At 42.7% G+C, this 25880-nt stretch overlaps 1 protein-coding gene across 1 annotated transcript in view; it reads left to right on the top strand.

Moving 5' to 3' along the window:
• Positions 1 to 6753: 6753 nt before the first annotated feature.
• ITIH6 (inter-alpha-trypsin inhibitor heavy chain family member 6) overlaps positions 6754 to 25880 on the top strand; it is a 28737-nt gene continuing 9610 nt past the window's right edge. The window contains exons 1-9 of the mRNA XM_042447266.1: positions 6754 to 7095; positions 12257 to 12292; positions 12849 to 13003; positions 17661 to 17771; positions 19486 to 19733; positions 21530 to 21699; positions 22265 to 22381; positions 23458 to 23629; positions 24075 to 25877. Coding sequence (XP_042303200.1) covers positions 6931 to 7095; positions 12257 to 12292; positions 12849 to 13003; positions 17661 to 17771; positions 19486 to 19733; positions 21530 to 21699; positions 22265 to 22381; positions 23458 to 23629; positions 24075 to 25877 — 2977 coding nt within the window. The 5' untranslated portion in view covers positions 6754 to 6930. The remainder of the gene's footprint in view (positions 7096 to 12256; positions 12293 to 12848; positions 13004 to 17660; positions 17772 to 19485; positions 19734 to 21529; positions 21700 to 22264; positions 22382 to 23457; positions 23630 to 24074; positions 25878 to 25880) is intronic.

Raw genomic sequence — 25880 nt, 5'->3', positions numbered from 1 at the left:
TCCAGGGAAGCGGGGGTGGCGGTTCCAGCGGCTCCCTCTTCAGCCTCTCGGCTTGGGAGCCAGCATAAGCTGCATCCAGGGAAGCGGGGGTGGCGGTTCCAGCGGCTCCCTCTTCAGCCTCTCGGCTTGGGAGCCAGCATAAGCTGCATCCCAAGAAGGCAAGAGGCGCGGGGGGCCGCTGGAATCGTGGTTCCGACAGCCTCCTCCTCCTCCTCCCGGCTTGGGAGCCAGCATAGGGTGCATCCCAAGAAGGCAAGAGGCGCGGGGGCCGCTGGAACGGCGGCGATCGCCGCGATTCTAGCGGCCCCGCGCCTCTTGCCTTCTTGGGATGCAGCTTATGCCGGCTCCCAAGCTGCGAGGCAGGGGAGGAAAAATGCATCCCCATTAGATGGCCATCCAGCCTCTTTGACAGCCGCTGGAACTGGTGCTCCCCCCCCCAGAATACATATTCACTCACTCACACACACACACACGTACAACCGGGCATTGCTAATTTGTTGCAAGGGAAGGTCATGGTAACGTTAAAACCAAGCAGGAATGTAGAGAGGAAACAGAGAGGAATGTACAGAGGGCACGTTGTATCGCGATTGTTCATGTGCATGAGCTGGCTCTCCAGCTGTTTACCGGGCTGTCATGACGGGACCTCCCCTTTCACCCCGGAAGCGTTTTAGGTCGCAACCCATGCAGGGCACCACTGAGCATGTGCGAGGGGGCCGACACGAATCGCCCAATCCTCATGTTGAGCACCGGTGTGACTATGCATTCTGCACTGAATACACTTCGCGCGAATGCGTGTTGGCCAATTTAAATCCTGCCAATTCGTAGGGGCTCCCAGGTATGATCGTATTGAGCGAAATAACGTTAATTCGAACCGCCCAGTGCTGAAGTCCCCCAGTTCAAGCCTCATCTGATAATGGCCTATGACTCTGGAGACCAGGGTTCGATTCTCAATTTGGCCATGAAGCCCACTGGGTGACCTTGGACACATCAAATGCTCTCGGCCACAAGGAAAGGCAATGGCACACCTACTCTGGACAAATCTTGCCATGCAAATCCCATGATAGGATTGCCTTGGGGTTGTCATAAGTCGAAAATGACTTGGAGGCAAACAACAACAACAGTCCTAGATTCTTGGACAGAATCTAAATAACCAGTACAGTATTACAAAATTTGATTCTGTAACACCTGATAGACTGAGAAACCAATACATTGCAGTCCTTCTTTATCCAAAGAATTCTGCATCTACAGTTGCACCATTCATGGCCTGAAAATATTTTTAAAACATTTTTTATAGCGGACACAATTTATAATTATAATTTTTATAAGGCACATCATTTTACTATGCTATTGTATATAATAGAAATTGAGCATCCATGGGGGGAAGGTTTCCTAAAACCAAACCCAAGTGGATACCAAGGGCCCAATGTACAATAATATTTCAAGGAGAAGATGCCAGGAACCTTTAATTTGAGGATGGATTTAAATTATTTGAAATTATGCAAGAGCAGAAGGTGGTATGGAGTTGGGCTGTAACTTTTAAATGTGTGTAGTGTGCATCAGCTACCAAAAGACTTCATCTGATGTTTAACACTGGTAGGAACTGACTCCCTCTCTAAGGGTGAAACAACCAGTTCTTTGATCAACAAGGCTAGAGAGAAATTTTATTATCAACATCATAATCAGCAGAATAATTTTTGAAATGTCATTTCCAAAAGCAACAGCATGGGCAAACTACTGGAAAAGAACAGTCAAGCGCTCAGATTTTTGATGTCATTAAAAAAAAAAGTATGTTGGCAAACTGTTGGTGTTTGCTGCTGGACTCAGGAGGTAGAAACCTACACTGTGTCCACTGGGAACTGGCTAGATTCCATGGGGCCAAACTATTTCCATTCCTGTTCCTAGAAGTGTTAATTGCTGCAATGGAGGAGCACAGAAGATCTTATTTTGCAGATCCAGGATGGCTTATTAGCAACTACTGACTAAGATAGATGGGAGAAGAAACACATTGCTTTTCTTTTTTTGGAATGGTCACAACAGCCATTTCCCACTGCCAAGGCATGGCTTTCCCATGACTGTAGGCCCTCCATATCCATGGATTCTTTATCCATGGATTTAAGAATCCACAGTTTGAATACACACACACACACACCCCAAAATGTAAACCTTGATTTTGCCATTTTATATACAGCAAACCATGTTTCTATGCCATTGTATTTAGTGGCACTTGAGCATACATGGATTTTGGTATCCATAGGGGGTCCTGGAACCAAACTCCAGCAGTTACCATGGGGCCCACTTCTATCATTGTATTTATTTATATCCTGACTTTTCCACAGATTCTGACTCAAAGTGGCTTATAATAGTTTTTTTTAAAAAAACGTTAAAACCCAGAAGATACAAAAGTTAAAACACCATTAAATTAAAACCAGGTTAAAACATATATAATTCAGTCACACACCAGCACAACAATTACCAATAGCCAGCACATTGTGTAATATGGGCTTTATATAATCACTCCTCAAATACCTGTCGGAATAAGACAAAAGGTATTTCCTTGTCTGCAAAAAGAAAGTAGGGAGGGTACCAGTCTAGTCTCTCAGTGTGGGCTGGCACTGAAAAGGTCGTCTTCCATGTTCCCATCAGATGTGTCTGTGAGGGTGCTGGCAGAGAGAGAAGAGCATTCCCAGCAGATCTCAGAGTGTGGGCTGGTTCATAAGGGAGAATACAGTCCTTCAAATTACCTGGGCCTGAGTCATGTGAGGCTTTAAAGTCCTAACCATCACATTGAATTATGCTGAGAAATGGACTGGTAGCCAGTAGAGCTTTTGCAACATGGGAGTTGTGTACTCCTTGCTGTACAATCATCAATAAGTTGAATTTATATAGCAGGTTCAAATGATAGTAAGAAACCCCTCCAACTGGATCCAGAGATACACTGGAGGAACATCCACCATGCCCACTTAAGCCCAGGTGGGAAGGCGAATGCAAAAAAACAAAAGAAAAACAGAGAAATGATAAATGACAAATGTGTTCTTGGTATAATCAGAATCTCTACCAGAGCTCACTCATGAACTCTGCTAGCCTTATGCAGATATAGACAAAGTCAGTGATGTTGCAGCAGTCCAGAGACACTCCCTTAAGATACATACTGCATCATGACACACAATCCATAACAATGCCAAAGTTTCCTATTCCAACAGCCTTAGTAGCTCCCTCTTTAGGACGCAGGGTGAGATATAGGAGATAATGGTCAAAGCCCTCCTGAGGCCCTTTCACCCTATACAATTATAGTACTATCGTTCCTCTTCAGCTGTCCTATAGAATCCTGGGTCTTGTGGTTTAAGGAGAGGTATTTAGAATTTTCAGCCAGATGGCTCTGGAAACCCACCAGTCTACAAACCATAGGGTTGCAGGGGGTTCAGCCATGGCAATTGAAGTGGGGTAATGATGCTACATTTGTGTAGTGTAAAAGGGACCCAGGTAAGAAAAAAGTCCCAAGCTGATTAGCATGCCTTCTGAGTACAGTGTTACCTCGGGATACGAATGCGCCGCCTTACGAAATTTTCGGGTTACGAAAAAAATCCCTTTAAAAAAACTGTTCCGGGTTACGAAGGTTTTTTCGGGTTACGAAAAATTTTTTGGTGCTTTTCGGCGCTATTTCACACGAAATCGCGGCTTTTCCCCATTAGCGCCTATGGCTTTTTCGGCTTACGAAGTATTCCGGGTTACGAAAGCGGCGGCGGAACGAATTAATTTCGTAACCCGGGGTACCACTGTATAGGATGTGTTTCCCAGTCAGCCAGCTCATCTTTACCCAGCAGCCTGATAGTAGTAGCCACTATCATTGCTCTCATGGGTGCTGTATGCTTATTTCCAGGCCCTGAAAAGAACTCTGGACCATGATGCCATGGGATGTTGGTCCTGGTACAGTGCTGATTTCTCTTCAGTGCTCACTAAGACCTTAAAAGCACCTTGGCATGATGGGCATCTCTCGTACCTCAGGGCCATGTTGCACAGTATGCAACGCAATGTTACAACCAGGGAAATCATCCTAACTATCCTCATAATACAGTCGGTCCTTCTTATACACGGATTTTTATATGCGGATTCAAGTATACACGGTTTGAAAATGTTCAAAAAAAGTATAAATTTCAAATATCAAATCTTGATTTTCCATTTTTTATAAGGGACACCATTTTTCTATGTCATTATATTTAATGGTACTTGAGCATACACGGATTTTGTTATACACGGGATCTTGGAACCAAACCCCAGCGTATAACAAGGGTCCACTGTACATCCTGGTGGGTGAAGACACCTTAAGTGTATAGTCTGTGACCATGCATGGCACCCAGTTCAGCTGGTAGTCCCTACCATCAAATACTGAACAAAGAGATGGCATTAGCAAGTAATGATGTAAATTTCTCCCTTTATTCTTCCCATCCTTGAAAAGGGTGAGAAATTTTATTATTGTTTTCCCTCTTCTGTGAACAGCAAGATATTTCAACTTAGTCATTCCTTATACAGAAGCCAAACTATTCCTGAAAAATACTCGAAGAATGCGGACTATACAACGTTCTGACTCTTCTTGCAATTAGTGGTGTGAACAAAAAAAAAAACACCTCCATAAAACTCTATTCAAGGAAGAATGGCCTATGTTTATCTTTAGAATGGAATTCCCTCTCTCCTCTTGCAGTCCAGTGGAGTAATTAAAATTGTTTTAACTGAGTCTAACACTATTAAAATGAGCAATATCAAGTTATCTAGGTGATCCTACTATATTTGTGCAAGCTGATGTACAATGCCAGATGCACATGAAACACACATGCATATTTATAATTTTATGATTTTACACTATAATGGATCTTTTGGTGGTGATTGGAACGGACAACAAAACACTTGGCTGTCTTTCCCTTCCACAGTATCTAACAAGAAAGATGGCTTGTGTTTACCTTTAGAAAGGAATTCCTCCCTCTCCCTCTTCCCTCCTTCAGCCCAGTGGAGTAATTCAATTGGTTGAGACTCATACAATGAAAATGAATAGCTTAAGTATTATTTTATTACTTAAGCAATAAAAATTACCTGAACATCGAAGCTCCCATGGTAGTGTCCGCCCCATTAATTCTTGTTCAAATTAAGTACCTGCAAATTTTCACACTTCAGACAAGCATGTGCCAAATTTCAGAGCTCATAAATACTTGAGCCAAGCATTGAGAAAACCCAAATCCCATATGTTTCATGAACAGCAACATTAATCACATCCCTACTAGCAAGGTGTAGCTGCCTCCTACTCCCTACTTATAGTGTATTATTTCCCCAGAAGCACACATGCTGGTTTATAAATTGTAAACCGCTTAGAGACTACCGAGTTTACTATTAATCGGTATAAAAATGTAAATGCTATTGCTATTGCTAAATGCTATCTTTCTGCTCTTATATGCCTCTCTCACAACCATACCAAAGCAGGCGCAATCTGCCTCTCATAGGCCCCATACAGACAGACCAAAATAAAGCTGCTTTGGGTCACTTTGGATTTATGCTGTTTAAATTATGCATGCATATCAAAAGTTCGGAAGCTGCGCCAAAGCTGCGCTCCAGTCCTTAGGACTGGATCATGGCTTTGGCACAGCTCCTGGACTCTTGATATGCATGCATAATTTAAACAGCATAAATCCAAAGTGACCCAAAGCAGCTTTATTTTGGCCTGTCTGTATGGGGCCATAGCTTATGTATTCTTCTTCATTAATAACTTTTGCCATCTTGACCATCCTATGATGTTGCTTGGACACAGCTGTTCCAGTTTTCATCTGTGAACTATTAGAGGGTATGGGATGCCGGCTTTTATGTCCTGATTTCTGCAGAGAATGCAAGCGTATTGCAAAACATTTCCAGTATGCCATGTTCCCCACTATAAGATGTAGTAGATGCTACACTTTAGGGAGTTTTCAGAGAGGCTTTTTGGCTAATAGCATTTGTTGAGATATGTCTAGGTATGGTTACTACTCACGACAGGCCAATGGAAATATCACTGTGAATGGGAGATGTGGGGAACCAATACTAGGTGTTCCAGCAGGGCTGTGTGTTAATATGTTGTGTGTCTTGCTGTGTGTACCATTCTGACCCAAGGTATTTTACTGACAGAGGCAAAGCACTTAATGGTGGTATATTCCTTTCACTCCCAAATAACAATATATGCTATTCAACCTATTTTAGAACCTGAAGTAGAAAAATTCCAGTGCCTCTCTAAACTTGCATGAAATTATATGTATGTATGTACAGTATGTGGAGAAGGCCTGTGTTCTCTTCTCCCTGTTCCTTCACAAATTGAGTGCTGCAGGCCAGCATGCTTGTTTATTTCGCAGCCTGAGCAGTGGAAACAGAAATATTTTTTGCTTCACCACTAGCAGAGAGATTTGCTTCTTGCAAAACTGGGAGAGCTAACCTTGGGCAAAAAATAAACTGGATAAATTAATTAAGGTTTCTTCACTCAGGAAATCTCTCCCTTCCTAATCCTCACGCACACACACATACTGAGAATTTTCGGTTCTGTGGTTTAGAAACTGTCACATCTTTGCCAAAAGACATTGCAGCAGGTACAATGAGGGAACAATGCTGGTCCTTTTTCAGTGACCTTCTGCTGTCCTCTTGACTCTCTGGACCCATCCTCTATTTACATGGCATATTTGTAGAACTGTTTGTTTTATTTTATTTTTTCTAGAGCCCTCATCAAGTGCTGAAAACAGGACACGGGGCTCTTCAGAATATTTTGTTTTCATTTCAACTTATGGAGTAACCAGTGAAACTGGCCACCCTCCAGTCTTGGATGCATGGACAATCAAGGCTTGTATCAGGATGAATGCTACATTTATAGGTCCTTTTAAAAAAAGAGGTGAAAAAAATCCTAAGGTTTAAAAGTACAAATTGAAAGAGATGCCAGGGAGGCGTTCTCATCCACAGAGCCTTCTGCAAGGACGAGGCAAAACTTTCGTGCCAGTCATGGACCAGCTCCTGGGATATTCTGTCTATCTCCTCCTGATCCTGGCACCTTTAAGCACTGTGGGACACCCTATTCAGAGCCATGTACCTCCCCATCAGGTAAGCTACTGGGGGGTGATGGGTATTAGGCCAGGGCTATACCCTGCTGTTTTCTTGGTCTTTGGCAGCTTTTGTTGTTGCTTTAAGAAAATGGAAAAATCAAGTGAGACAATCAGTTGGAGACATTAGTGCCAAATGCTTGCTCAAGAGCAGTATAGAGGTTCTGCTCCAGGGTTCTACTCTTGAATTTGAAAAAGAAAATGGGATCAAAAGGCTGAAGAAAGGAGTAACCTAGTCATCAGTGTTTCTCTTAGGATTGCACAGTAAACCTGGAATGCATACTAGGCAAGTAGCTGTCCTTATTTGTAGATGTAAATGGATAAAATATGGTGCAAAATGCATGGTTACACCGAAGTCTTCCTCATCAGGCAAAATGAAAAGGCTGTTCTCTATAGAGAATGACAGCAAAGCTGGTTTTATAATGCATAAATAACAGTATCCTTTCCATTCTAGAATGCTCTGAATTACGGAAAACATGCAGGGGGAGCTGTGCTGGCCATTTAACAAATACAAATAAAAATCCATCAGTGATACCTTTATCAGCCAACCGAAATGCACAATATATGTTGCAAGCTTTCGTGGCTCCATGGGCTTCTGAATTACTGTTACTCAAAACATTCCTACTCTCTTTCCAATAGAGGGTGAGAATCCTTTATCCATTTTGTACTTTCTAGCTAATGGGTCCAAAACAGCATCATTTCTACACCAAAGAGTGAATCCATGTCAGAAATGCCCCGACTTCCCATGGCTCCACTCCCACAGAGCTTCTTTCACCTCAAGACCTTTCAGTCTGGGACCAAGCCAAGCATTCTGGATTTAGCTAAGAAACTAATCCCTGAGGCTCTGGCCTGTGGCCTCCAGGGCAAGGACACCAGCTGTGAATCTTGTCCATTCTGTGACCATCTTTTTCATGTTTTGGGCACTGGAACTTCATTGTCACTAACGGGAATCAGAGTGCATATTCTCTATCCAGTTCCAGGCACTCAACACCACTGTGCAATCTTGGTTCAAATCCAGTGCATTGCAGCTGCAACTCATTCCTATCCAAATTTCAAGTGACCAAACAAACCAAAACACAGCAGGTGCAGTCCATGAATGGGAAGGTTTCAAGCCAGGCATAAAAAATAGTTAGTGTCCTAGAATAATTTTTATACATGCAGCAATGGGTGTGATGAAAAACCCCACCAGTGGGAGTAGAAAGACAGAAAAAATAGTCATATCTATTTAATTGTGTTTTGTATTTTAATATGTTGATCCCTGCCTCAAGCCTTGAGGAGAGATGATAAAGAATTATTATTATTATTGTTATTATTATTATTATTATTATTATTATTAAAAAGCATCTGAGGAAGTAGCCTGAAGTCTACGAAAGCTCATGCTGCCAATTTCTTTCTTTCAGTTAGTCTCAACGGTGGTACAAGATCTCTCTATTAATTATTATTATTATTATTATTATTATTATTACTATTATTTCCCACATCTCCTCGAAGAGAGGCTGCTATTATTATTATTATTATTATTATTACCCTCCCCCCACTGTTTTCTAATCTCCTTGCTAAACAATCCCCTGTTTAAAAAAGCATGGTTGAATTAATAGAATTTCAGTTTTATTTTTCAGTCTATAATCTTCCAGATTTCAGAAAAAGCTTTTGGGCAGGTGGAAATCTGTTTTTGCATGTGTATATTTGTAAAATTTTTATTTCTGGATTCAAGACATTGGATACATAAAAAAGATGTTCTGTAAACAGATCAAGGCGCAAAATAAAGTCGTGAGAATAATATTTGCGGTTGAATGAATGGAAGAAGGCATGGTGTCCACCAAAGATAACAAAGTTGTCAAGAAGTGATAAGATTCCCATATCATTCATAACAAAGCACCGTAGATTTGTTTCATTTGTAATTAAAGGATAAGTTTTCATTTATTTTATTGAATTTTCCCCATTGTTTAAAAACATATATATATATATATATATATATATATATATATATATCTGACTGGAACATATCAGTACTCAGGGTTTTATGGGTTCTTTAAAAGTGACGTTCTTGCTTCCATGTTTATGTCCTCTTTTCTCACACACACATATACACACACGTACACACATTATATATAGAGAACTGAAAATAAGAGGAAGGGATTTTGAGAAAATTGGCACGTTTACAGAGCAATCCTATGTGTGTTTGCTGGGTAGTAAGTCCCACTGTGTGGGATGGAGCTTATTTTTATTCTTTCTGTTGTCCCTCTGCCAGCAGGCAAAGACTTTTTATTCAAACATTCCTTTGGCAGCTATTCTAGGAAGTTGCTGAAGGAGGCTCCTTGCTGGTTCAGTGTTGTTGTTCTCTTTTTACTGCCTCCATTTAAAAAGCTATTTTTAATTTTAAAAATTACTTTAAAATAATTTTTTTGTTGCATTTTACCGAAGTTACCTGCCTGCAGTGCTATTTGTTGATGGAAAGATAGAATATGCATTTAATAACTAAAGGAAATGGATCATGGCATGCATAAGAATTATGACAGAAAACCCCTAATACAGTGATTCTCAGCCTTTAGCCCTCCAGCTGTTTTGACCTTTAGTTCCCAGAAATGCTTGCCAGCATAGTCTGTGGTGAGGGATTCTGGCTGTTGAAGTCCAAAACATCTGGATATGCACGTAAGGGTAGCGTGGCCACTTTTTGCACTAGAGTTAGATCTTGTGACAGCTCAATGGGACATCTTGCTCCTTCTTTTCACCTTCACCACCACTCCTCACTAGAAATAGAAAAGCAGGAACAATGATGACCGAGAAGACTGGCTGCTCCTCTTCAGGCATCTTGATGCCCAGGCTTAGGTCTTGCAGGCTCTTGTTACTTATCTGTTCTATTGTGTCATGTGCTACAGAGAAGATCAGCCATGTTGGCTCTTGTAGTTTATAGGCATGTAAGAAGAAAATAAATGCATTTGAGATGTGGTGCTGGATAAGTGTGCTGAAGGGATGTCATATTGAGGAGGGAGCAAGCTTGTTTTCTGCTGCTCCAGAGACTAGGACCTGGAACAATGGATGCAAACTCCTGGGAAAGAGATTCCACCTCAACATTAGGAGGAACTTCCTGACAGTAAGGGCTGTTCGACAGTGGAACACACTCCTTTGGAGGTTTTGGTGGAGGCTTTTTGCTTGGAGGTCTTTAAGCAGAGGTTGGAGGGCCATCTGTCGGGGATGCTTTGATTGAGATTTCCTACATGACAGAATGGGGTTGGATGGCCCTTGGGGTCTCTTCCAACTCTATTATTCTATAGTTTTATGATTCTAAAAGAGAAAGAAATGGATCCTTGAACAGATCAAGCCTGAAATCTCCCTAGGAAAAAAAAAAGAAACACAAAAGAATGCAACACCTATAGGACCATAGCACTAATTTTCCGTGCAAGCTAGACTATGCTTAAAATACTGCAACACAAACTCCAATCATACATGGAGAGAGAAATCCCAGAGGTGCAAGCACTAGAGACCAAACTGCAAACATACAATGGGCAATGGAGCACACCAAGGAATTTCAAAAGAAAATCAGCATGTGCTTTATAGAATACAGCAAAGCCTTTGCATAGATCACAAAAAGCTATGGAACACTCTTAAAACATGGAAATGCCAATACATTTGATAGTCCTGAGAAATCTGCACTTAGAACAAGAGACTACTGTTAGAACAGAATATGGAGAAACAGAATAGTTCCCAGTTGGCAAGAGGGTCAGGTAAGTCTGCATAGAATCATAGAGCTGGAAGACACCACAAGGGCCATCCATTGCAACCCCCTGCTATGCAGGAAGACACAGTCACCCTACTTATTCAACTTGTGTGCAAAAAACGTCATGCAAATAGCAGGTTTAGACTTCTGAAGATGCCAGCCACAGATGCTGGCAAAATGTCAGGAATAAACTCTTATAGAACATGGCCACATAGCCTGAAAAACCCACAAAAAACTATGAAATTGGAATAAAGATTTTTCGTACCTTGGATCAAACTCTGATCTGAACAGCCTGCACTGGCAGCATCTCCATGCAGCTGAAATAGTTGTTTGTTTAAAGAAAGTGGCAAGCATTGAGCATAACCCTCCTTCCTGATCTTACAGGCTTCAAAGGGAGAAAGGCATTTGCATGTTTAGAAAGAAATGGTTTTGGGGGAGCAATTAAAAACAAAGTTGGCAGAACTGGAAATGTCACCTGTGGTAGGGATGGCATAAACTGAAAGAAAAATAGACAGCCCAGTGGACTCCCTGAAGCAAAGATTGCCTGGCCTTCAATTGCTTGGGAAAACAACATGTCTGGATTCTTTGAAGGCACCTGGTGAGTTGGGTTGGGAATATACAGAAGGCAGGATGAAAAAAATCTAAAGGAAATCTCCAATTAACCAGTGACTCAAAACACACAGAGATTGGTTATGTGGCAAAACTGAATAAAGTGTTGCAAAATCGAAGGAAAGGTGATGGCGCCTGTATTTTCAGAATCTATATGGATAAAAAAAATTCAGCAGGTTCTCTGAAACGTACCTCTGTTCTGGATAGTGCTTGCTGTAACTTGCACCAGAGAGGGAAAGGGCAACCTGATCCTGATAAGGCCCTCCTTGTATATCTTCAAGGACAGTTTGATTGACCACACTGGGCTAGTAAACAGGCTTTTAAGGGAAGACTTTAAAAGGAAACTACCTGTTCCTGTAAACCACACCTTGTGGTTTGGCAGGATATAATCTGGAGGAAATAGGACTATTTTCCCTCTTAAAAAAACAACAAAACTAAGGTCTGGCTTTCCGTAGTCACAGAGGCTGAATCTGGGAAATCTCATAAAAACATAAAAGCCATGCTGATTAGACCAAAAACTTGTCTAGTCCAGCTTTCTGTTTTGCACTGTGGTCAATCAATGTCTCAGAAAAGAACATGAAGGCATATCATGGATTCATTACTTTCCCTGGTTGGAAAGGTGGTGGAAACACTTTCTTAACTATCTTCATGGGATGGCAAGCTTGACTGGTGGGACGTTTTCACACTGGCTTTGGGCAGTCAGCTAAGTAATTTGTTTTTTAAGGTTGTTTGGAAATCAGTTGGTGCAAAATATGCCTACTCCACTTGCATTTTCTTTGTTCTCAAGAATTTCCTTTTCATTTTGAAGGAAATAACTTTTTGTCTTCTTCCACAGAGATCTACACGTCAGGTAAAAGCTCCCAAAACCGAGGTAGGTGACATGCTGGACTACTAACCAATCTTTATTCATCTTCAACTATAGCCAGATCATTGCAAGCCCTATTCTATACAGGACATTCCCCTATACAGGTAGCAGAATCAGTTAGAAGAATGTAGCCATAGTTAGATTGAACAATAGTCTTAATAATGGAGTAATACTAGTCTTAACAGTGTGTTCTTTGAAATCTGTTCAAATAATGAGGGGAATGTCCTGTCCCATCGAGCTTAACAACACTTTGGGGCGTTCAACCCTTATACTGGCTGTATTCACCCCTAACTTCTGTTTGCTGAGAGGTAAATTCCCATTGTGAAGTAACCAATTTAAGCATAGCTAATTAGATTGTAGAACTGGATCTTGTCGTATATATGTGACCAGAGTGGTCCAAAACACAACCTCCAATCTTGTCTCCAAGCACAGGAGAAAACATGGACTTCTCATGCAACAGCATTGCTATTACTGGGGTGAGATTGTATTCTTGACTTTCATTCTTGACCTGCAATACATCTCAGACAGTTTTATTGACTGTCTTTGTGGTTTCCTTCCTTAGCTCACCATCTCTAGCTTCTTGATACGCTCATCAATTGTGTCCCGCTATGCCTTCACCCGAGTGTGGACTGTCATGAGCAACCCACACACAGAGGCAAAAGAAGCCATCTTTGACCTGGATCTCCCCAATTCAGCATTCATCTCCAATTTTACCATGTGAGTCTGGGACACAGAAAGACAGTTTATACAGCCCTTAAACTGACACATCACCATATTTACCCATAACTGTATGGCACTGAGGTGGGGGGAATAAGGGTAGGAGTAGACATAGCTCAGACTGACAGAGAAGGTAACAGATCCCTAACATTTTCAATTAAAAGGTTCAGGTCAGAAGTGTTAGGGAAGAAGACCAGAGCTAGTTTCAAATGTCTTATGTTCCAAATCTCAGGAGCTATAAACAAGAAGACTGCTTCTGGATGTTTCTATCTTTATATTACAGACTTATCTGGGCAGAACTGTCATTCCCTGTTCCCTCACTTGTAATTCACTGTACGGCAGCATGGAGTCTCTTACAAAAGAATTCTCTATGTTGCATAGAGTTCCCAAAATATTTAAGAGGAATTAAGATTCCCAGAATATTTCAGGGCAAACCAAAATAGGCTTGTAAAACCTGCACAGTTAGTCTCCAGTAGAGATTCCCCTCAGGAAGGGTGGTGGAATGCATCACAGACCACTCTTATAGAGCTATGCCATTGGTACTACAATGAAATGTCCATTATCCATATATATGGACTGGCCTATTCCCCACTACTGGACCACTCTTAGCCACTGTGTATCTGCCACCAGCATAACAACCCCAAATATTGCCTTAGGTAGATTTGCCTAGGCCTTGAATAAAACACAGGTTTTGTTTAACAATACATAAAGGAGCACAGTGTCCAGATTAAGGGAGGTAATAGTACCACCTTACTCAGTCTCAGTCAGCCTCACCAGGAGTACTGTGTTCAGTTCTGGGCACCACAGTTCAAAAAGGATGTTAACAAGCTGGAATGTGTTCAAAGGAGGACAACCAACATGGTAAGAGGTCTGTAAGCCATGTCCTATAAGGAACGTCTTAGGGAACTGGGAAAGTTTAGCTTGGAGAAGAGAATATTGAGAAGCAATAGGATAGCTATTTTAAAATAGTTGAAGGAGTGCCATGTTGATGATGGAGTAAGCTTGTTTTCAGCTACTTTGGAAACTAGAACATGGACTGGTGGATTCAAATTGCATGAGAGAGATGCCACCTAAACATTAGAAGAACTTCCTGATAGTAAGAGCTTTTCCACAGTGGAATAGATCTGCCTCAGAGGGTGGTGGACTCTCCATCTTTATGGGCCTTTAAACAGAGGTTGGATAACTATTTCTTAGAATAACTTTGACTGTGGGCCTACATGGCTGGCATTAGACTAAATGGCCCTTGTGGTCTTTTCCAAACCTATGATTCTATAAACACAAGTCATAATTTATTAATTTCAGTATGTCTACTGATCCCTATACTACTAATCTACTCATACACTAGTAATCCTGATTACTCTTATTTAATAGCCACTTAGAATGGTACCTAAGGCAAAAATTCCCTTATGTCAACTACATGTAATGGCTGCCAAGCCTCTGCGAGACTCCATCCTAGTTATCTTACATATATATAGCAAGTCAATCCTTGTTTGGCCTTGACAGTGACCAACACTGACCTCTCTCCAAAAATATTTGTTCATCAGTCATAACTCTGGATTAACTCTCATGTTCACAGCTCTCTTGAGGACTGACACCAAATCAGACATACAGAGAGAGAGATTCTCACCTTCTCTATGGATTTCCTCTCTGGGACTGCTGTTGACTGTTTGCTCCCTTCTTCAGTCCTTGGTCCTGTTTTCTTCTTCCTTCTTGGGTCTCCTGCTGACTGTTCTTCATATTCCACAGTTCAAACTCCAGCTATTCCTTTGACTTTGGACACTGTCTTATATACTTCCTGGTGGTTTTCTTCCCTCCAGAAATCCAATTTGATTTGTCCCATTATTTCACGTCTCTATCCTGGGCTGGACTCACCCCAGCAATCAGCTCCCATAGAGTTTTAGCAACTGTCCAATCAATGTTGCACAGCTTGGATCCTCTGGCCAGAATCCTGCTGGTGGTTATGCTGGTTTAACTCCCAGTAGTTGAAAGAGTTATTTGGTACTTCCTTGTGTAAGGAGCAAGAGCATCCAAAGTCTCCCAATCACAGCTCTTTCCCTAAACCTAGCTATTGATTAGCCACTTAGTATGTCTGACAGCTGGCTGGATGCTCTTGCACACCTTTCACCAAAGTAGAAGTTGAATCCCTTATTCAGAATTCCAAAATACAAAATATTCCAAAATCCAAAACATGTCTCATGGACAGCTGAGATAGTGACACCTTTGCTTTTCAGTATACACAAAATTTGTTTCATTCACCAAATTATTTTTTAAAACTGCATAAAATTACCTTCAGGCTATTTCATAAAGTGTGTATGAAACATAAATGAATGTTGTGTTTTAATTTGGATCCCATCTCCAAGATCTCATTATGTATGTATAGGCAAATACACTTATTCCAAAATCCCCCCCAAATCCAAACCATTTCTACTCACAAGCGTTTCAGATAAGGGTAGTACAATGGATCCTATGCACCCTGGACAGCTTTTGTAGCTTCAGCAGTGGTCATATTAAATTTTGAATTCTCTACCAGTACATATCCAGAGGTAGCCATGTTGACCTTATAGCAAAGAACAATAACATCCAAAATCCACAAAACAATGATACCTTTTCTGAAGTCGAAGGCTTTCATGGCCGGCATCCATAGTTTTTTGTGGGGTTTGGGAGCTATGTGGCCATGTTCTAGAAGAGTTTCTTCCTGACGTTTCGCCTGCATCTTTGGCTGGCCTCTTCAGAGAATGCTGACCTGGTGTGATCCTGGGTACAGAGGAGTGATTCCCAGGTCAGGAGCAATGATCACCAATTAGCAAACACCAATTGCCTCAGAGGCTCCAGCAAATAACCACACAACAACATATTGGAAGAAAAGGCCACAACTTTATTAGCAAGCAATTGGTAAGGGTTGGCACAAAGCATGAGGTCAGGATCTGCGGAATCGAACAACCCGATGTTGTCTGATTCAAAACCTGGCACCCACCAGGCGCATGGGATGACCTAGGGGCTAAGGAACACAACCTTGACCGCAAACCATGTCATGCGTTCACATATTCACTAAGCCCCTAGTCACCGGGAGGCGTTCCCACGTATGGCCCCCGCAATGGCCCTATGCCTGCCCTATTCGCCCCCGGGTACCTTGTGACTCCCAAACCAGAGCTCCCTATCCCTGGTATCACACCGTGCAGATCCTGGCCTATGCTGCCGCCCAAAGTTGTGACAGAAAAAACCCACGAGAAAGCGGTGGGTGGGCGGGGAAGATTCCCGGTCTTCCTCCCTTCCTATCTTGGCTCTGCACCGTGCAGAGCCAAGCGCCAACTGAGGGACGGGGCCGACAACGCGGCCTTATATAGGCCTAAGCCCCGCCCCTCCAACGTGTGGCTACGGAGCTCCTCCTCCAAGGCAACCCAGCCAATGGGTTGCCCTGGAGGACCGGGAGCTCCGACCACAGAGTCCGGCTCCCAGAGTGTCGCAGGGCAGAAGGACAGCCCCTTCCGCCCCGCGCACCAATAGGGAGCCGGTGCAGGCCCCAGAGTACTCTGGGGCCTGTAGTTCTTTGCCGCCGCGTCGGCAAATCGGCTTGCCCGGCGATACGGGCAGCCGTCTTTTCTCTTTTGCATATCCTCCCACCCTGAGGCCTGGCCATCAACAACAGAACATTACACAGATTAACATGGGAATCCCTCCTCCTCACCCAGGGTCACTCAGTATATATACCCCCACTCACTTCCATTCCAACAATCTCTGAAGATGCCAACCACAGATGCTGGTGAAATGTCATGAAGAAACTCTTCTAGAACATGGCCACATAGCCCGAAAAACCCACAAAAAAATAATGATACCTTTTAGTGGGCCAACCAAAATGTGTAATATATATGTCACAGGTTTTTGAAGCTCCACTGGTTTCTTCATCAGGCAAAGGTGTTAAAAATAATACCGTTGGAAAAAAATGATGCTGTTAATCATAGGTCTGCATTTTGTCAAGAAGTTGTTGTTGGTGTTCTGAGATCTTATTATTATTATTATTAATCTTGACAAAATACAGGTTTGTGACTAACATCATCATTTTTTTTTTCTCGCAAATGTCTCTGGTGTAGACCTATAGTAACTGTATAGCAACTGGGTTTTCTGAGTTTAACTAGTGAAGACTCAGTTATTGAACTAAGGGAATTACTTGTTGTGACAGGGACGTGGAAAGCGGGAACCAGTTCCAAATTGCAAGGCTTGGCTTTGCAGAACCAGGGCAGACAAGCATTGATCTCATAACTTTGAGAAGATCACCTGAACCCTTTTGTTGCCTATTTTCTGTTCTCTTTATCTATTGACAGGAATGTGTGCGCATGTGGTTTCAAGTCACCTATTGATTTATGGCAACACCATGAATTTCATAGGGTTTTCCTAGGCAAGGAATACTCAAGAGGTGGTTTTGCCAGCTCCTTTCTCTGAAATATAGCCTGTTATTCATTGGTGGTCTATCCAGATAATAATCAGGGCTGATTCTGCTTAGCTTCCAATAACAGATGGGATCCTGTTCCTTTAGAGTATAAACCAGGAATATGTAATATTAAAACTGAAATAATTTTTATAGTTTCTTATCAATTATTTTAGAGTTACCCAAGATTCTCTAGTGACTGGGTACATATCTTATTCTCTCCTTGCAAACTAGAATCGTGAATGAAAAGATCTATGTGGCTGAGGTGAAGGAGAAACACCAGGCTAAGAAGATGTATGATGAAGCCCGCAGGCAAGGAAAGACAGCAGCTCATGTGGGCACCAAGTAAGACCCCTCCTTCAAACATCCCTCTCCTCACTGCTCCATGACATGCTTGCCCTCCTCCAGAGACAAGTGACATCTTGTGGAGGGCTTCCATTTGTACACTGCCTTCACTATACTTCTGAGACAACAAATAGGTACCAGTAAGCCAGAAACACATTGGGGGTGGGTGGTGGTAGTTGGGACTGGGATTTTGGCATCTCTTTCCACTACAGTCAAGAATGCTATAGGTGAGTTTGTTTATTTTCTTACAGTTTTAGAGTCAGGACAAAGGAAGAAAAGCACTATCCTACTTGTTAACATTTCTTGGCTAACATATAAGAAAAGATAAATTACTAGTTGTTGTTAAAATAGCTATCATTCAGATGAAGACAAGTTCAACATGTGTCTTTTGACTGCAGACACTCTTCTAGCAGCTCCACAATGTTCTTATCAATGATGTTCTTATCAATGGAGGACATGATGTCTCTAAATACAACTTTTTAATGTGGTTTACAAGAATTCATGTCAATCTTCCATGAAATCAAAGGGGTTAAGCTCACAGTGATTCTCAACTTTGGATCGCATGATATTGTTTGGTTACAGTTCCCATCAGCGCTAACACTAGCCATGCTGGCTGAAATTGATAAGAGTAAAAATCCAATGAGAGATAAAGATTCAATTTTGGGAATCACTGATCTGGCAGAGCTAGCTTTTGTATATATACAGATGTTTATTTGTAAAGCACCTGCATAATTATATACCATGCAAATCAAGACTGACTCTTGCAGTTTTAGCAAAGAAAAACTTTCATATCTGAAATAAACTGCTCTAAATTTATCTCACTGTCTGGCTAAATTGGTCTGCTTTTGAAGCCCCCCCCCCCCCCCCGCTTTTTTTTTTATTCCCTGAATCAATAAATTTTTTTGAAGTATTTTATCTGTATTGCCAATTGCTCTAGAAACATTTCACAGGACAGCAGGCTACAAATAAGAATTAATCTAAACTCAACTCTGGGCCGATACAGACAGGCCAAAATAAAGCTGCTTCGGGTCACTTTGGAGGTATGCTGTTTAAATGACACACACATTTTAAGAGGCCAGAAGCTGTGCCAAAGCTGCGCTCCAGTCCTTGGCACAGCTTCTGGACTCTTAGGATTCATGCATCATTTAAACAGCTTATTTCCAAAGTGACCCAAAGCTGCTTTATTTTGGCCTGTCTGTACAGGCTCTCAGTCTTTTTAATGCTGATACCTAGTAGAACATCATTCAGGTTTAAAATTCTTTGTATCCATCTGATCATCAATTCACACAACTTTATAGGAAAGACTGCTTGTTGGCAGCCCAGACTCAGCATCTGTTCTGAAGCATACAGGGGAACAATTTGGTTGGTTCTTCTGCCTTAGGCTCAGTCTACATGAGGAAGTTTCTTGAGATCATGTTGATACAGAATACAGTATTCACACTAGTTCTTCATCAAAACATATAGAGCCCAGACTGAAAACAAGCCTGGACTGCTGGACTGTTGCCCATGGACTGTTGTCTTAGCACAGACATGGACTGTTGTCTTAACACAGGGCTGGGGAACTTGTGGCTCTCCAGATGTTATTAGACTACAGCTCTCATCATATCTAGCCTATGGAGTTGGAGTTGGAGACCACTGACATCAGGTCCCCCAGTCTTGCTTTAGGGGATTTTAGACATTACCTGGTAACCTGCTATGGAGTGATTTTTCCCAGGGACAGAGAAACTGAAAAATTCAGAGTGTCAACCAGTGTGGAGGCTGGAGGCAAGGTAGCCTTTGAGCTGATTTATGAAGAACTGTTGCAGCGGCATTTGGGCAAGTATCAGCATGCCATCAACATCCGGCCCCAGCAGGTGGTGAAGAACCTCAGCGTGGAGGTGACCATTTCTGAGAGGACTGGCATTGACTATGTCCACGTTTTGCCCCTCCGCACAAGCAGACTTCTGACCAATGCTGTCCGAGGTATGGAGTCATTCTCCTACTTTCTAGAGGGATTTTTCCAAATAGAGTGGTTGTGATAGGCAGTGGGGATTTAGTCCCACAGATGGTCACACTAGATCAAGGCTAGGGCAACTGTGGCCTGAGTGCTGCATATTGTCCTCAAGGTTCAAAATCATTATTTAAATATGCGGGTGGGAATTGCCCCAGATGTTCTATAGGGACAATTTACTACACAAGCACCAGATATTGTCCAATCTTGGAAGCTAAACATGGTCATCTGGTTAGCTGGGAATCTAAGCAGGGTACTTGGTTAGTACTTGGATGGGAAACCATCAAGGAATACCAGGTACTGTAGGCTATATTTCAGAGGAAGAAACTGGCAAAACCATCTCTGAATATTTTTTCCCTAAGAAAATCCTATGAAATTCATGGGGTCACCATATGTTGACAGACAACTTGAAGGCACACACAATTATTAGACTAGGGAAGAAAGATTACTGTTAGAGCATTTGATTTTCCTCACCTTTATATCTTTCATTTAAGGTGTTGGGTGTGTTATTATTTTGCACAACTGGTAGAAAATGGACTTTGCCCATTTGACTGCTGAGGCACAGATCTCTGAGGAAGTCTCATTGTGGGAAGGTATCAGGTTAAACATAGGAAATACACATTTCCTTTAACATTTGCTTCGATTCAAAGAAACATATTTTCTCTTATTCCTTTTGAAACTGAACAAAACCTGAAAGGTTTCATTTTGGCTCAGTCTTGTCATCCCTCCTCCCTAGATTGTCCTAATTTGTGCAGGTTCCTGATACATTCAGAACTATGACACTTCTTCCCCCAATTCATTATTGTTGTAATACTGGTAAGTGGGTTGCCAATTTGTATATCAATTGTGTTGCTGATATTCTTACCTCCCAAGATACTTATTTTAGGCTTTCAGCAAAGATGAAATAACATTCACTGAGAGCTGACCTTTTCCTCAGATGTCAAAAGAAACAGGAGAACTAGACCCATCCTACAGAACCCTAGACCTTTAGGTGGTTCACTCCTGACTGCTCTTTGATTCCTTTCTCTGCATTTCATTACTTATAGTTTAAGCTGAGAAACAACACTTTATGAAAGGCACAGAGATTTGTAACTTTCATCTATCGTCCAAAACACACTACAGAAATAATCTGGTTTGAGACTGCTTTAACTGCTCTGGCTCAGTGCTAGGGAATCCTAGGAATCGTAGTTTATTGTAGCACCAGAGCTCTCTGAACAGAGACAGCTAAATGTCTCACAAAACAACAGTTAAGGTGGTCTCCAGGTGGATTCTTTCCGCAGTGTTTTTTGGACCAATGATGTAGATAATGGAGATTGAATCACAAAAATGCCCACACGGGTCTTCATGTATTGCTGCACTCAAGGTCATGCCAACACACCTTGCAACCTTGTAAAGCACAAGACCCTCACCACCACCGTTTCACTAGCAGAAATACAGGACTAGCAGCTGAAACTTAGTTCAACTGTGGCAATGGGACAGGATCATTCACGATCTCTGAGGATGAGCAGACTAGTTTATTGTTTTATGTACGGCGCTGTGCAAATCTACAGCATTATATTAAATAATAATAATAATAATAATAATAATAATAATAGGGTGTACAGGATAGGCAGTGTACCTGTCCTAGAAAAGTTTCAAGCAGAATTACTGCAGAACTCTACTGTCCAATATTTGCTGTCTGGGGTGGTTGCTGAACACAGCCTAATGGGAGAGCCAGTGTGAACTAGCCCTTGTCCCTACTAATGTACTGTGCTGTTCCATCTAACAGGGGATGCTGATGTGCCGCCATCTACAAAGGTGGAGAAAGGAACACACTGCGCTTGGATTGTGTTCAGCCCAACGCCCCAAGAACAGGCAACGTTCTCAAGTTCAGGAATCATGGGTGATTTTGTTGTGCAGTATGACGTGGCCATGCCAGATGTTGCAGGCGATGTACAGGTTAGAAAAGAGACTAGAAAAAAGAAAAAAAATTAAACACTTTTTAGGCACACTTCAACAACTGTGTCCCCTCAGGAATAAAATGGAAGTGCTGTGAAGGCATGTGAAGCAGCCAGGATAAAGCTGCTACTCTCCCAACCCATTTCACCTTTCTTTTCTCATGCAGTAAAGTCTAAAGACATGGGAGGCTAATAGACTACATGAAGCAGGTCTGGAGACAGACCCAAAGGGCAGATTTGCAGTTCCATGGATCTGGGCCTAGAAAGAAAAAAGGATGAAAAACCGAGATATTAATACACTGCGAACAGTATGGACACATGTCTCTCTAATTATATGATAGCTTATGCTAGCCTTCCCTAAACTGGAATCCCCCCAACACAGCTAGATTTGCTCTATTACATGATGACTGGACATGATGGGTGTTATAACACATCTAGAGAGACTCTCAATAGGCAAGGCAAGTTCATATTCTTTGACTAAACAAACCAGCCAAGCAGTTATGTTGTTCACTGAACTCTTCCTTTTCCTCCTCACAATGGTCATTTTATTCCTTTTTGTCTCTCAGATCTATAATGGCTACTTTGTTCACTACTTTGCCCCAAGGGGATTGCCCCCAGTACAAAAGGATGTGGTGTTTGTTATTGATGTCAGTGGCTCCATGTATGGCACAAAGATGAAACAGGTGAACAGTGAGTAATGGGCATGGAAAAGATGTATAGCAGTTGCAAGTGAAATAGGAGAAGCATAGCCAGAACCAGGGAACATGTGTGTGTGCGTATGTGTGTGACTGCATGTTGAAAATGAATGGAAGGGAATAGGACTGGTTGAAATACAGGTTCAACACCTATATAAGCAAGACTCCTTTAAACGTGGAGATCTTTGTCACAACTGGCCCTATTAGGTAGAGAGAACAGCAGATTTTGGGTGCTATGAAAGGGCAGAGAACTGTTCATTATCACATGAAAGGGTCTTATAGCACCTTCAAAACCAACTGAAATAAATAAGCTGGTAGCACAAGCTTTTGTAGACTTGAATCTACTTCCTCAGATGCTTGTCTCAAAGGTGCTACAAAATTCCTTTGCATGCTGATTTTTCAGACTAGGAAGTTTTTCACATGGGAGGCAAAGCGCTCAGAACCTGTAGATAGATGGGAATTAAATCTGGGAATATCCTGCAAAAGCGGGATTGTTTTCAGACGACATCCCCCAACATCGCCATTATCCCGCATTTAACCATGAATACAGTGGGGAAAAACATGCTGCTTTTTACTTTCAGGATTTTCTCAAGAATAAAAAGTGGCCAAATCCTGGTATACAGCCTACAATGTAGTACTTTGTGTACCACTTCAAGCTGGTATTCAGTGCCTGCTTTAAATTGGGTTGGTGGTGGTGGATTTGCTATTCTGTTCTAGGCAGGAAAATGTCTTAAATCAGCCTTCTTTTCTCCACATGGTATGAGCTGGAGATTACACAGACAAGCGGCAAGAAGCCATTTCTAGTCTCAGTTTCACAGACTTTGAGTAGTCCTGTGATTAGAAAAGTACTATAGCCTCCTGCTACTTGAGAGTGATAGAAGACAGCCTTCCCCAAATTAATGCCTTCTTACTGTGGTGGTGCTTTCCATGCCAGCTGTGAATGAATGATGGAAGATGCAATCCAATTTATTTGGAGACTCTCTGAGTTGTGCAAGGCTGATGTAAGAGTTCCTTTAGGTGTTTCTGAGTAACATAAACCCTTTCTCTGCTCTTCTGCTTTGCAGACCAAGAAAGCAATGCATGTCATACTAAGTGACCTTCACCAAGATGACTTCTTCAACATCGTTACTTTCTCAGACACAGTGAATGTGTGGAAACCCAGCCAATCCATACAAGCTACTCCACAAAACATCAGGAGGGCCAAGGACTATGTCAGCAAGATGGAAGCTGATGGATGTGAGTGAAGACCAAGATGGTTGTGGGAAGTGTGACAGGCAGGAGGGTCTTGAAGTTGTACTAGGCAATGCTTTCATTTTGTTCTCAAATTCTCATTCTTGCTTGTAGGAGCTTAAAGTAGAGGAGATGACGGTTGTCAACACCCACCTTTTAAAGCCTCCTGTGGGACCAAGATTTGGGAAATCCCAATTCTAGTCCCCAATTAGATTGGCCATGTCACTCTTAGCCTGATTTCTCAAGGGTAATTGGGAGGATAAAGTAGGGTGGAGGAGATTAATGTCCTTTGCACCTTGAGATCATTGGAGAAGGGGTGGGATATAAATGTTAATTACAAATTACGAATATATTAATAAGGACACCCGGAAATTCTTGGTAATAGCTACCTATGCCTATCTGTTCCTTTAAACAACAGTCCTCTGATCTCCCTTGGCCTTTTGCTCCTTAGGGACTGACATCAATGCAGCTCTTCTTGCAGCCGCTTCTGTCTTCAACCAAAGCTTTCTAATGGCAGGAAAGGTTATGCGGGAACAGAGAATCCCACTGATCATCTTCTTGACAGATGGTGAACCCACCTCAGGAGTGACAGCTGGCAGCCGCATTCTGTCTAACGCTCAGCAGGCTCTGAAGGGCACCATTTCACTGTTTGGTTTGGCCTTTGGTGATGATGCTGACTATGGGCTGCTGAGGCGCCTCTCACTAGAAAACCGTGGCGTTGCCCGCCGTATATATGAGGATGCTGATGCCACTTTGCAGCTCAAGGGTTTCTATGATGAGATTGCCAGCCCTTTGCTGTATGATGTGGAGCTGGCCTACCTGGATGGAGTGGCCCAAGACCTCACTCAGAATCTCTTCCCCAACTACTTCCAAGGCTCTGAACTCGTTGTGGCTGGGCGAGTGAAGCCAGGAGCATCAGAACTGCGGATACGCACCACAGGGAATGGCCAAGAGGGCCCACTCAGCCTGGAAAACGACATCTCAGCCAATACCACTGAAGCAGCTCCCTTTGGCTGCTCTGTGGGTGCCAACAAGATTGGTCATTTTGTGCAGAGGCTTTGGGCATACTTCACCATTCAAGACCTGCTTCAAGCCCGGTTCCGAGCCAATGACACAGCTACTCGGCGCCTGCTTACTGAAAAGGCCACCAACCTGTCCCTTAAATACAACTTTGTCACCCCTGTGACATCTCTGATAGTGGTGAGACCAGATGAGCACAGAGATAAAGCCCAGCTGGCAAAAATTACCACTCCTCCTGGGGTAACCAAAGCCAATAAGGCCACTCCTCAAGCCTTGGGAACAACACCTGCTTCATCGTGGCTTTCTAAGGTGGCTAAAACTACTCCTGTGGTTGGAGGTACCAGTGCTCCAGGAGTCACAAAAGCAATCAAGGGAATGGTTAGGCCTGGAGCTGCTACCACTTCTCTGGCTCCGGCAATCACCACTAGAGTCACTAAAGCAGTCAGAGCCACATTGCCACCAGTTATTGCCATGACTACCATCATCCCTACTCCTTACATATCCCCAGCACCTACTGTACTTGGCCGCACCAAAGCAGCCAAAGCCACGCCACTTCCCAGGTTGACTGCTATGTCTCTGACTCCAGCTGTAATACATGGGTCCACAAAGCCACCCAGAACCACAGTATCCCTTAAAACCACCAGACTACCTCTCAAAACCCCTAAGCCCAACCCCACCAGGGCTGGAAGACTCAAAGTCACAGTTCAGCCTCACTCTGTTTTTGAGACCAGAGGAACAGCCATTAGCAAGGTCCTCTTGCTAGGTGTCCTTGATGCAGTGACCACTCCAGGGCACCCACCTGGAAATGTAAAGGTATCAGAGCATAACTCCAGTATTCTGGAGCAGCCTCAGATGACACTTCAGCCAGCCACTGAGCACCAACCATACACAAACTGGCAGGAAAGTACTGCCAGGATGGAGACAGGAAAGATACCTGAGAGTAAGACAACTTCCAAGGGTGGCAGAGCCACAGAAGTGCACACAGATAAGCCTCTGCACAACAGCACTGCTCCATGGGGCTTAGCACCTGGAACAACACTTCCAGTGGCACAGAAAATGGTGACCCAAGGCCCTGGACGTGTTGCTAGCAGCACTACACCTGCCTCTGACATCAGCCTCCTCCTCCTGCCCAGTGAGTCTGAGTTACGCTCAGCCACTGACCTGGACATAGAGTACGTGGAGTCCTTGAATCCACCAGCTGTGTATAGTTTTGTCACATCCCAGAGACACCCAGGTG

Source organism: Sceloporus undulatus, chromosome 2 (genome assembly GCF_019175285.1).
Source record: "Sceloporus undulatus isolate JIND9_A2432 ecotype Alabama chromosome 2, SceUnd_v1.1, whole genome shotgun sequence".
Taxonomy (NCBI): Eukaryota; Metazoa; Chordata; class Lepidosauria; order Squamata; family Phrynosomatidae; genus Sceloporus; species Sceloporus undulatus.
The sequence above is the reverse complement of the archived record's forward strand: the minus strand, read 5'-3'. Positions and strand labels throughout refer to the sequence as shown.